The 12,942-nt window shown below is 53.6% G+C and overlaps 1 protein-coding gene across 3 annotated transcripts in view; it reads left to right on the forward strand.

Annotated features, from left to right (window-relative positions):
* The window catches only part of SLC66A2 (solute carrier family 66 member 2), a 54,121-nt gene extending 42,649 nt beyond the window's left edge, over nt 1-11,472 (forward strand). For 2 of the 3 annotated variants that reach the window (XM_034996044.1, XM_034996045.1), the window contains 2 exons: nt 176-392; nt 9,647-11,472. In XM_034996044.1, coding sequence (XP_034851935.1) covers nt 176-392; nt 9,647-9,854 — 425 coding nt within the window. In that variant the 3' untranslated portion in view covers nt 9,855-11,472. Of the gene's footprint in view, nt 1-175; nt 393-492; nt 564-9,646 lie in introns of all 3 variants that reach the window. The other variant, XM_034996046.1, reaches the window with a different exon arrangement.
* The last annotated feature ends 1,470 nt before the right edge of the window (nt 11,473-12,942 follow it).

The raw sequence follows: 12,942 nt of genomic DNA on the forward strand, positions 1-12,942 counted from the left end.
TGAGCCGAAGGCAGACACTTAACGACTGAGCCACCCAGGCGCCCCCCGACCTTGACTTTCTAACTCAGTTTTCATCTCTCCTCATGCTGACCCTCACCTCAGTTCACATCCTCTCTCCTCATGATGACCTTGACCTGTATGCCTAGTTTACATTTCTCTCTCCCTCTCGCCCTAGACTTTGACCCTCACCACTTCTGGCACTGGAGCAGCTTTGGGGACTACGTGCAGTGTGTCCTGGCCTTCACGGGCGTGGCGGGCTACGTCACATACCTGTCCATCGACTCAGTCCTGTTTGTGGAGACCCTGGGCTTCCTGGCTGTGCTGACCGAGGCCACGCTGGGTATTCCCCAGCTCTACCGCAACTACCTCCACCAGTCCACTGAGGGGATGAGGTAGGCAGCACGTGTTGCTCTCCCCATACCTGTGGGTACCAGTGTGCCCACGTGTTTGGTAAAAATCAAATGTGTACAAACCTGGCTGCTGTATTTTTAGTTACATTTGCAGAACTGCCAGGGAAAGAGCAGATGTGTTGATGCATGAGCAGATGTGTTAGCATGGAACAGGTAAGGGGATGCTGAGACCGTCTTGTGAAGCAGATACACGGTACGGGGTCTTTCAGGACGAACCTGAAGCATCGTAGTGGGAGGGATGTGCCGAGCATAGGAGAGGGGATAAGAAGGGAGAAGGCTCTGCCCACAGAGCGTAGACGTGTGAAGAGGTGGCCCTGGCGAGCAGTGGTAGAGGCTATGTCATGGGATTACCTCTGGGTGGTAGCTGTGTGTCACAGCAGAGCTAATGTGCTGTTGCCATCCATGTCTTCAGATGTCCTCCAAGTCACAGGAGGCCAGTATGGAACGGGTCTCAAAGGCCTTGGGTGGAGCCCTCCACGTCCTGTCCTGGCCCCATGACAGTCACCTGTGGCATTGGAACAGGGTGTCCACTGGAATTCCAGGGGTCCCCTTGGGTGGGATTGCTCAAAATCTTTGTCATTCCTGCCAGGTGTTCTCTAGCACTTGCTTGCTTCCTGTGATGGGGAGCTTCCTCCCCACGTGTGAGTACACCTGCGCAGGGCTCTGTTAAAGGCTCCATGGTAGTAGCTGAACCTCTCATGCCTTCTTCCCTGAGATCCATGCAGACCCTCAGCCCCTCCCAGGATGGTCCTGTGTGTGTGAAGGCAGCATCATGACCCCACCTCCCTGGGGGCCTCTTCTCTGTGCTGATCCCCCTCAGGTCCACTGGCCGTCCCTCCTGTGATACGGCTTATAGCCCCTTCCTTACCCAATTCTCCCTGGATGGGTCTATTCAAGTGAAGCATGACAGAAGAAGACTAGTGTGCACCTTCAGATCTGAATGTGCTGTGGGGGGCCTGTCCAGTGGCTGGGGCAGGGTATCCCCTCCTTGGGGACCCTTGGCACCTGCAGACTCACTGAGGCTAACCACATGATTTGTGGCCACAGCATGCTCACAGTGGGCTCACATTGCTCTGGTACCTGCTGCTTCCAAGCCCACCTGTGTGTTTGGCTGCACCTGGGCTGTCACCGTTTACTGGTTAGATCCTGTAGGCAGCTCTTAGTATATCCAGCATACAGGGGAAAACCTGGCAGCTGAATCCCACATGGTCTCAATTTTCCAAGTCCAAGCTTTTGTGATGGGAAAGGACTGTCAATGGGTCAGAGGCAGGCCAGAGTAGAGACTACTGCTGCCTATGGCTGGAGGCTATGATCCATGGACAGGAAGCTGAGTTCACAGACATCTCTAGAAGGCAGAGATTCAAGCTGCTGCTTCTTTTTTTAAAGATTTATTTATTTATTTAGAGAGAGAGTAGGAGGGGAGGGGCAGAGGGAGAAGGAGAGAGAGAATCTCAAGCAGATGCCCCACTGAGCACAGAGCCCGACACGGGGCTCAATCCCACGACTCTGAGAATATGACCTGAACCTAAATCAAGAGTTGGATGCTCAACCGACTAAGCCACCCCAGGCACCCCAAGATTCAAGCTTCTTAATGTAGGAAATGACACAACAGCTTAATCCCCCAATGCGACCAAGAGCAGGTTGCAGGGCACTCAGGAAATTACAAAAACAGTTCTATTTATGATAATATGAAAAGCATAAATACTTAGTAATTAACCAAGGAGGTAAAAGACTTATACAATGAAAACTACAAAACACTGGTGAAAGAAATTGAAGACATAAGTAAATGGGAAGACACCCCATGTTCATGGACTGAAAGACTCAGTATTGTTAAAATGTCAATACTACCCAAAGCAATCTCAGATTTAGTGGAATCCCTGTCAAAATCCTTCTGGTTTTTTTTGCAGAAATAGAAAAACCAGTCCTAAAATTCATATGGAATATTGAGGGACCCCAGAAAGTCAAAACAATCTCAAGAACAATACTAGAGGACTCACACTTTCAGATTTCAAAAATAACTGCAAAGGTACAGTAATCAAGACAGTGTGTTATTGGCATAAAGACAAATAGACCACTGGAATAGAGCAGAGAGCCCAGAAATAACCCTTACATATATGGTTAAATGATTTTCAGCAAGAGTGCCAAGATCATTCAATGGAGAAAGGACAGTCTTCTCAACAAATGGTTCTGGGGAAATGGGATATCCGCATGCAAAAGAATGAAGTTAGACCCTTACCTGGCACCATATATAAAAATTAACTCAAAATGGATGAAAGACTTAAATGTGACACCTAAAACCTTAGAAGAAAACATAGGAGAAAAGCATCATGACATTGGATTTGGCAGTGATTTCTTGGATGTGACACCAAAGGCACAGGAAAAAACAAAAAGGCAAATTAGACTTTATAAAATCAAAAAGTTTTATGCATCAAAAGACTATCCACAGAGTAAAAAGGCAACCTATAGAATGGGAGAAAATATGTGCAAATCATCTATCCAATTAGGGATTAATATTAAGACTGTAGTTCGGCTCGGGTCATGATCCCAGGGTCCTGGGATCGAACCCCGCATCAGGCTCCCTGCTCGGCGGGGAGCCTGCCTCTCTCTCTGCCTTTGCCCCTGCTCATGCTCTCTCTCTGTGTCAAATAAATAAATAAATTAAAAAAAAAAAAAGACTATAGAAAGGGCTTCTAAAACTCAATGACAAAAAAACAAACAACCCAATTAAAAATGAACAAAAGACTGGAAAAATATTTTTCCAAGGCAGATGTATAAGTGGCCAATAAGCACAAGAAAAGATGCTCGGCTTCCCTAATCATCAGGGAAATGCAAATCAAACTACACTGAGGTCCCACCTCATACTGAGTAGGACAGCTGCTCTCAGAAAAAGAAAACCAGCAAGTGTTGGCGAGGGTGTGGAGAAAGGCACCTTCACACACTGTTGGTGGGAGTGCACACCGGTGCAGCCCCTGTGGAAAACAGTATGGAGGTTCCTTAAAAAATAAAAAATAGAATCACCATATGATCCAGCAGTTCTACTTATGGGTATCTGCCTGGAAGGGTTGAAAGCAGGGTCCTGAGATACTTGTACGCACACATTCTAGCTGCACTATTCACAACAGCTAAAATGTGGGAGCAACTCAAGTGTCCATTGATGGATGAATGGATCAGCAAAATTTGATATATAAATTGCAATATAATGATTTATAAGAAACATCTATGTGGTAATTCAGATGATCTCTTCAGAGAGCTTCAGGTGGTGAAGACGTGCAGATTTGGGGAGATGGGTGCACCTGGAGAAGGCATGGGAGCTAGAGGGGTTCCATTACCCATCTCAAGTATACAGTTGGAGGGATTTTAGTCTATCCACAGAGTTGTGCAACCACCACCACTGTCTAATGTTAGAACATTTTCATCACCCCAAAAAGGAACCTTGTACCTGCTGGTAATCACTCCTCATTCGCTCCCGACCTCCTTCACCTCCTGCCCTCGGCAGCCGCTGATCTGCTGTCTCTAAGGACACTTCACATAAATGGAGTCATGTAAAACCTGACAGCATTCCCAGGCTCCTCCATGTACAACATATCCGTGCTCCACTCCTGAGGCTGGACCATAATATTTCACTGTATGGATATACCAAATTTGTTCTTCAGTCAGTGGACATTTGGGTTGTTCAACATCTTTTTGGCTATTACAAATAATGCTGCTTTGAAATTCATGTACAAGTTTCTTTGTGGACATTTGTTTTCATTTCTCTTGGAATAGACCGGCAGTGGAATTGTTGAGTCAGATGGTAGATCTGTGTTTAATTATTTGAGGAGCTGCCATGCTGTGTCTACAGTGGCGTGTGAGGGTTCTGATCCTTACGCATCTTCACCAACACTTGTTACTATGTGGCCTTTTGATTCTAGCCATCCTAGTGGGTGTCACCTGGGATCTCAGTGTGGTTTTGATTTGCATTTCCCTGATGACTAATGATGTTGAGCATCTTGTCATGTGCTTTTTGGCCATCTGTGTATCTTCTTTGGCCAGTCCTCTGCCCATTTTTAAATGTGGTTGTTTGTCTTTTTATTACTGAGTTATAGAGTTCCTTATATGCAGTGGATACTAGAACCTTATCAGGCATATGATTTTCAGTTTTTTTCTCCCATCTGGTGGGTTGTCTTTTCACTTTCGTTTTCAGCACAAAAGATTTTAAATTTGCTGAAGTCTAATGTATTTGTGGGTGGGTGGGTGGGTGTTGCTTATGCTTTTGTTGTCATACCCAAGAAACCACTGTCTAACCCAAGGTCACAAAAACCTACTCCTTTGGGATGTGTTTTGGATGGATTTGGAATTACAGGAGAGCTTTTGAAAGGTGGAAAGGGGAAGGTCTGGGTCTAGGCTGGGGGGTGGGAGTGAGGGGAGGGCTGGGGAGGCCATAGGAGTTGGCATGCCTGAGTTGGGCTCTGGAAGAACCTGGGCAGGCAAGGAAGTCTAGCCATCACCTCTTGGGCACCAACTGGGAAGAGGCTTTCTGGACTGCTGGACAGGGCAAGGATGAGGTGAGAGGAATTTTAGGAATAGTTTGGGAGGAAAAATGCAGGAGCCAAGAATGAGGTAATAGGAGCCTGGATTAAAATAGTAGAAGGGGGCGGGGGCGGTCAGGTGCAGGAGGCAGCAGCTGGAGTTGGTGATGGGCAGAGGAATCCAGCTCCTAGGCTACCAGCCTGAGCAGGAAGGACGCGGCCTGGGGCCTGGGAAGTGACAGTCTGGGCTTCCTGCATTGTTGGAGCTCTGGGCTGGTTGAGTTTCCTCCATCCAAGGAAGGGGGTCTCCAGGACATACATCCCTGGCACGTTGTAGGGTGATAGCCCAACTTCTGGGGCTCGTCCCTTCCTCCCATAGTTGTTGTGGGTGATGGGAATTCACAGCTCATTGAAGGTCCTGGGAGGCGTGGGGTCAGGGCATCTCAGGGTCTTGGGGTGACAGTGTGAGCTTCTCCATCCAGAGCCCTTGTTCCCTGCACAAGGGTGTTCCTTCCTGATGAGCAGACCACTCAGGGCGGTGCTTGTCCAAATACCTGAATAGTATTTGACCTGACTGGTGCCCCTGCCCCACCCTGAGCCCCCCACTGAGGCGGCTGGTGTGGGGCCTCAATAAGGCTGTCGCATTCCTGACCCCGAGCCATGCTGGCCCAAGGGCCACGGCTGGGTGAGGCATCTGTGCAGCTAAGAATGGTCCTTACATCAGTCAGAGCCCCCCCCGGAACAGTGACCTCACATCTCCACTGGCGGGGGTAGAAAGTGCACCTGTGTGTTCAGGGCCCGGGGGCTCTGACGGGGCTCTGACGGGGCACCGGGCGGGGGTCCTGGGCCTGGCTCCAGCTGCACCTTCTGCCTGCCCCACAGGGAGCGTGCTGCGATCCTTTGTGTGGAGTCCCGCCTCGCTTGGGGCCACCAGTGAATGGAGGGGCCAGCTCCCTGCAAGGTGGCCATCTCAAGGGGGCCGGGAGCTCCCTCACCCCAGGAGCGGCCCAGTCCTGAGGAGCCTTTCCAGGCTGGTGTCACTCTAGGCCCGGCTGCTCCCTGGGGAGCAGGTCCACTTGAGAAGGTTCCAGCCAGGCCCCCTGACGGACCCTGCTGCTTGGCCTAGAACCATCTCTGTGGCTCGTTAGGTTTTATTGTGCTTTGAGGGAGGTCTTTCCGTCTCCTACTAAAGTGTGGCTATTTCTGGGGAAGACTGTGCCTTGAGCTCTTAATTCTGGAATAAGGAACTGGACTCCTTTGCTGAGCCCTGTTGCTTCTCTCCTTGTCCTCATGGCCTTTTGCAGAAACATGGGTTGCTCTTGGAGGTTCTCCTTGAAATGCTTGCTCTGTGGGTGTGGGTTTTCCTTGGAAAAGCGCAGGGGTGTGAGCGTGGGAGCTGAGAGCAGCCCCGCCCGGGCAGGCCGGCCCCTCCTTGGTGCAGTTCAGACGGTACATCTCAGCTCTGGTCGGCCAGGTGCCTGCAGCCTCCTGGTGGGCCCAGCCCAGGCCTGCGGGACTCAGCTCTGTCCCGTGGTTGACCTGCTTCCCTCCCTCCGCTCGTCGCTCCGGTGTGTCCTCACCTCCGCTGTCCCCACCAGTGCTAAGTGTGCAGTTGGCTGAGCTCCTGGTGCTCCACCTGCCGCTCCAGCCCCCTGGAGGGCCCTTCTGTCGCACACCGAGATCCCCAGCTGGTGCTCCAGACCAGGACCATCCGGACTGAGCTAGAGGCACAGCTTGGGAAGTGCAGGGTGTGGGAACCGTCCCGGCAGCAGGCACCGTTCCTCCTGCTCCTCGGCCACCTCGTCCGGGGTGGACCAGGCCAGTTGTCTACAGGGACCAGTCGGGGAACGTGGCCAGTGGCGGAACACCGACCTGAACCACCAGTCTCAGATCTTTTGCATGGGGCTACCGGAGGTTAGCCCATCTCTCCCCTTGAGTGCAGCTGAGAGCCTGGACAGAAGGCGCGGAGCAGCTCTGGGGACTCCGGCGGTCAGTGGGAGTGGGCAGGGTGGGGGAAGGAAACCCCATGAGTGACTGGCATGGGCCGCTCTGTTCTCCCTTCCATATTTGCCAGCCTGGAGTTCAGCACAGCCTGGAGCTCAGGACTTGCCCTGGGCCGGGCAGGAAGTGCTCCCAGTGGAGCCTCTGTGCTCTGAGTGTGGGAAAGGGTGAGCAAGAACCGGGGCTGCTGGTGTTTTGGCCTTGCTCTTACCCCGGGGCCCCAGGCAGGCCCCAGTCCAGAAGCGGCGGTCTTCAAAGCTGGAGGCAGCCCTGGGGCAGCAGCGGAAGAAGATCCTGAGAGCGGAGGGGAATCCCATGGCTCTTTCCCTCTATCTTCCCACCTCATGCACCTGGAGGCAGATCAGCCATGGGAGGTGCACAGCAGGGCCACGAGACTTAAGCGCTGGCTTTCTAGCCAGAGGACATGGGAGAAGAGTGTCCTCGAGGCACAGAGTCAGGGAGATGGAGGAGTGGTCGCATCTTGGGACAGGGATCCTGTGCAGTTGTATGTGAACTCCTGGGCTCACCACCAAGCTATACATGCATGGATTTGGCCCTAACCTACATCCGAAAGGCGTTGAGAACTGAATCGTGGGGTAGACCACTGCCCACGTCCCAGACCAGCCACTGAGTGCTGCCCACAAAGCACAGACCCAGATGGCACTGCAGGGGCTTTGAAAATGGAGCTGAATTGAATTGCAGCCCACCTGCAGCTTGAACTTGACCATGCCAGTTGCCTGTTAGAACAGAAAACCTGACAATCTCCATAGGATTTAATAAGACTTGGAGTCTCATTATATAATGTTAAAAATGTCCAGGATACAAACCAAAATTACTCAGCATAGGAAGCATCAGGAACATCTCAACAGCTTTCCAAGGAGAAGACAACCAGTAGGCAACACAATCAACCAAGGGGATTGGTCGGAAATGGCTTGGGAACGGTCACTGGGAAACTGGTCCAGAGAGAAGAGCAAACACTCTTGAAATGAATGGAAAATGGGACATCTCAGCAAAGAAATGGAAGCTATAAAAAAGAACCAAACAGAACATTTTAAATTAAAAATCACAGTAAGCCAAATAAAAATGTACTTTGTGAGTTCAGTAGTGGAATGCAGATGGCCCGGGAATGAGTCTGTGAACTTGAAGACAGATCAATAAAAATAACATTCTCAACAACAGAGAAAAACCAGGGGGGAAAAATAGACTCAGGGAAAGTCCCAAAAAATCTAACATTGATGTTGTCTGAGTCTAGAGGAGAGAAGGTTGTGGAGCAGACAAAAATAGTTGAAGGAATGTCTGAAAACTTTCCAAATTTGATGTTAGATAAACTTACAGATTTGAGAAGTTCAGCAAATCCCAAACATATATCACATCACAGTCTGCTAAGAACCAAAGTCAAATGTTGAAAGCAGCCAGAAAAAGAGGATCTATGATATATAATGTGGATTTTTAAAATGCAGAATTAGTTATCAGCTCCCTCAAAACAAAAACTTTGGAATACGACGTGAGCCAATATTACAGGCCAAATATGATGTATCCGTGGGCGATTTTGGATGTAGAGTGCCTGTCTGCAGAGAAGCTGCTTGGGGCCCGGCAGGCCTTGGCCATTTTCCCAGTGACCATCCCAGAGAAGCCTCAAGCAGCCGTGTGTGTGTAAGGTCAGGAGGGCTCTCCCCTCCCCGTCTACGTTCTGTGTGGCTGGTTGGACTTCTCACTGGGCAGAGGAGGGGACGCAGAGCTATGTCCTTGGGCTGGGAGTACGGGAGACGGGGCTCCTCACCCTGGTTTTAGGAATGAAAACCAGCCTGGGGCTCAGAGGTGGTCAGAATGCCCAGGGGTGGAGGGCTGTCTCCCTCTGGGAGCTCAGTGCCTGCCTGGCCCTTGGCCTGGTGTTGGCAGCTCTGACGTGCATCCTGTCTGCTTGGGGATCTTCACCCCTCTTCCTGCCGCCTGGCAACAGCCCCCCTCTCAAACTCTGTGGTCTGGTTTAATTAGCTGTAAGAGGTTCAGGCTGCTGATGGAAATGGGTCTGATTTAAATATACTTGTGCAGGAAAACAGTGGTGCTTGTGCCCATGACTTGGGAAGCCAGGGCACTTGAAGCTGTGCGCAGAGACGTGTGTGGGGGACGTGGGCAGTGAGTGACAGTTCCCTCGTCACCCACGAGGATCCCTGCCCCCCTGCGGACTGATCCGAAACGTTTGAAGGGGGGTTGGCATCAGGGACCAGAAATGGAATCGCCCTCCAGTTATCTTTTGAGGGAGGGGGTTCTGGCCAGGCAGGGCTTCCCGAGAGCAGGGGTTCGCTCTGCTTCTGCTGGCAGCCTCTGGTTTTGTCCTCGGCACCCCTGGGTGCAGATGGGGGCTCCCCGGCCAGGAGGGAAAGCTCTGGGTGAGAAGACCTCCCCTCCCGCCCAGGCTGCCCGTCTCTGCAGCCTAGTGGTGCTCTCCGGCAGCCCTCACCTTCCTGGTGGGCCCTGGGATGCCGTGTGGGGAGGGGTGGTCTTCCCTCTCCCGTCTGAGGCCACAGCGCGTCTCCTGAGGGGCACAGACAGGCCTGCAGCCAGGAGGGACGGAAAGCACTGTGTCGGCTTCCCCGCCCGGACAGCTGCAGGGCCTTCCTGTCCCTGGGGCTGTGCACGCCGTGGCCTCACAGTGAGGACGGGAGGGATGGGGGGGGACAGGTGGCGGCCCGGGTGGCCCCTGACCCCTGGCTTGTGTCTCCGCAGCATCAAGATGGTGCTCATGTGGACCAGCGGTGACACCTTCAAGACGGCCTACTTCCTGCTGAATGGCGCCCCCCTGCAGTTCTCCGTGTGTGGCCTGCTGCAGGTGCTGGTGGACCTGGCCATCCTGGGACAGGCCTATGCCTTCGCCCGGCACCCCCAGAAGCCAGCCCCCCATGTGGCGCACCCTGCCAGTGCCAAGGCCCTTTGAGGTGGCAGGGAGGACACGGACATGTGGCCTCCTGCCGTGGGCGCTGCCCGGCCGCCTGTCCTCCCTGTCTGGGGCAGGCAGGCACCGTGGCCCAACAGGGTGTCTTGGCTGTGGGTCTGGGATGGGCCGGTGGGGGCCTGAGTGCCCACGTTTGTGCTCATACCTGAGGACGAGTGCAAGTGGGCTTTATACCCGAGGGCTGGACGGCGGCTGTTTTTCAGGTGATGGAAAAGCAAGTGTTCTCTTCCTTCCTCTCAAAAAACACCTGTCTGGAACTTGGAATATGCTCACAGACCCAGGAAAAGACAGACTTAGGGCTGCTACGGGATGGAGGGCACCAGGAATCCCCCTCTAGGTGTCAGCGTGCAGGGGCCCCCGGGGCCTGCAGCCCGGCTCTCGGCGACCCTCGCATGGGTGGGATTGGGGAGCAAGAGTGAACAATGGCACCCGGAGAACCCGTGGTCCTGGCGCACAGAGCCTGGTCTTAGAATGGCCCAAATGTGGACGCCCTGGTGACAGCATGTACGCGAGGGTGACTCAGGACAGGGCCCGGGCACAGAGGGTGTGGCTGGGGTTTTGTATGCGCCTAATGCACGTGGAAAGGAAGCTGCGAGGATGCACATTACAAGTGCTCTTGTTTATCTGGTCGGAGTTGGCCTTGTCCGGGTCACCTTCAGTGCAGCTGCCTCACAGGACTCAGGACTTGGCCCTCAGCTTGGCAGTGGTGCCCAGAGGTGTCCTGTGCCCCCCTATGCCTCATTTCTGCATTGGCCTCCTCTTGGGAGATGCTGGCGTGGACCCCACTGGCAGCGAGGGGGCAAGCCTGTGTCCATGCCGGCTGGGCCCTGGCCAGAGTGAGCTCAGGGGTGCTGGCACCAGAGTCTAGAGGTCCCCACGAGTCCTAGGGGTGTGGTGGGGGGCAGGTTGTCCCTGTGTGCTCCCAGGAAAGCCAGGGGCCTGGGACCATCCCCCGAGCATGGCTGCACTTGTGGGGCGTTCCCTCTGGATTCTGGGAATTGCATCACCTGCAGCGTATAGCTTTCAACGTCCGTCTTCCAGGACAGGGAGATGGCCTGCTGGTCAGGAGAGGGGACACGTGAGGAAGGTGTCCCCACACTCCTCTCGGGCCTGGGGTGATGTTCCAAGGTGGGGGGCTGTGGCCAGGCATGGGCATCTCTGGTCACCCTGTGTCTTCCCCCCTCTGTTTTACAGGAGCATGTCAGCCATGCCCAGCAGCCCTGGGCAAGCTCCCAGGCCCCCAGCGGCTGAGGGTTCTAGCAGCTTCTGTGTGGCTCTCCCTCTGCGGGGCGGAGGGGCAGCTCTGGGGCGGGTTCACACGGGCCGTGCCAAAGCTCTAGTGACGTCTGCTCTTCAGAGCTGTTTCCTCCTCCTGAGTTTTCCTCAAAAACTCCTGAATGTTTGGGTGAGGGTCCTGCTTAGTTTGGGCTGTAAGATGCTTTGGCAATGTTTACTTTTTAAACAGGAGGCGGGGTGTCTGTAGCAGTAAATGACTCCAGATGAAAGCGCCTCCGACTACAGCAGTGAGGCACGTGCCCAGTGTGAGGGGCACTCAGTTGTCAGGACGCTGCCTTTAACTCAATAAACTCTCGCGATCCAGTGTGGCCTCGTGAATGGGTCGGAGTGGGGGCCCAGGACACAGTGAAGCATGGGTCCCCGTCCTTCTTTCGCCGTGGGGGTCTTCAGGGAAGGGTGGGTGCCCTCTCCTTGGGGTGCAGCTCTGCCCCTGTGACACCCAGGCTGCTCTCTCAGGGCACATTCCCCCCCCCCCCCGTACAGACCTGTGCCCCCAGAAGGACCAGCGCCCCCCCCCCCGGGACAGACCAGCCCCCCAGGACATAACAGCCCCCCTGGATAGGACAGCCCCCAGGACAGACTAACTCCCTCAGACAGACTAGGCCTACCCCCAGACAGACCAGCCCCCCCCCCCGGGCAGACCAGCCCCCCAAGACAGACCAGCCCCCCCTGGACAGAACAGCCTCTGGACAGGCCAGCCCCCCAGGACAGACCCGTCCGCAGGACAGGCCAGCCCCCCCCGGGACAGACCAGCCCCCTGAACAGACCAACAGAGCCAGGCCAGGGGGGCCCTGACCACTGAATGTCTGGAAAGGGTGAGAGGTGTCCTGTTTAAAGAAAGGCCAAGAGAAGTGTTTGAAGGAAAATGGACAGGTCTAGTGAGCAAGTAGGGATGGAGCTGTGTGTACTGAGCAATTACTTTTTCATGGAGACAATTTACATTTGGGGCAAGATATCAAAAATATCAAAAAGATATGGTGAAAGTACTTGGAAGTGATATTTTAAATTTTGGGGGAGTCACCCCCCCCTCCCCAGCACTGGCCCCGAGTCTGAGAGTGAGTCTGGTCCGGAGCGGGTCCACGCTGGTGACCCTCACTGTGGTCCTCTCAGGCAGCCAGCATCCCCAGCCTGGACCCTTGTCCGGTTCTGGGGGTGGATTTTTATTTTCCTTCTGGTAATTTGTTAATTAAAATTAACTTTTAATTAAATTATGCATGCAGTAAAAATTCCAGCAGTGAAATGAAGAGTAAAATATACAAAGGTGTCTTTTTCTGTGAGTCCATCTCTGTTCTTGAAAACCGACCTGTGGCCCCGCTGAAGAGCAGAGAGGTGGTGTGGAGAGTCTGTGGGGCTGCCGTTCAGAGATGGAGCAGAAGGAGCCGGGCCCACGTCCCACTGGCCAGGAGAGTGCTGTGCCCTGAGCTCTGTCAGCGGGAGGCCACAGGCTCTCAAGAGCCCCACAGGAAGTGGGCTTCTAATCAAAAAAGGAGGTGAAGGTCACTCTTTGCGACCTTAGATCTCCTGTAAGTTGGTCCAGCTCTTCTCTCAACAGGATAGCTCTTGGAAATGGGAACAATGTGGTGAGACTGTTCCGGCGTCCAGGGTGAATGGCAAAGTGCAGCTCACTTTGTTGAGCCTCCGAGAACTTGGAGCAGATGGAAGGCTGTGAATGAAGCCGGGGCTGCCTGTGCTGGCCCAGTCTCCAGCTGGCCAAGAAGAAATTGTCTGGGTGTGTGCGTGTAGGGGTGGGACGTGTTTTCCCCTGAAATAAGGA

The sequence above is a fragment of the Mirounga leonina genome, unplaced genomic scaffold (genome assembly GCF_011800145.1).
Source record: "Mirounga leonina isolate KUSES-001 unplaced genomic scaffold, KU_Mleo_1.0 Mir_93, whole genome shotgun sequence".
In the NCBI taxonomy this organism is placed as follows: domain Eukaryota; kingdom Metazoa; phylum Chordata; class Mammalia; order Carnivora; family Phocidae; genus Mirounga; species Mirounga leonina.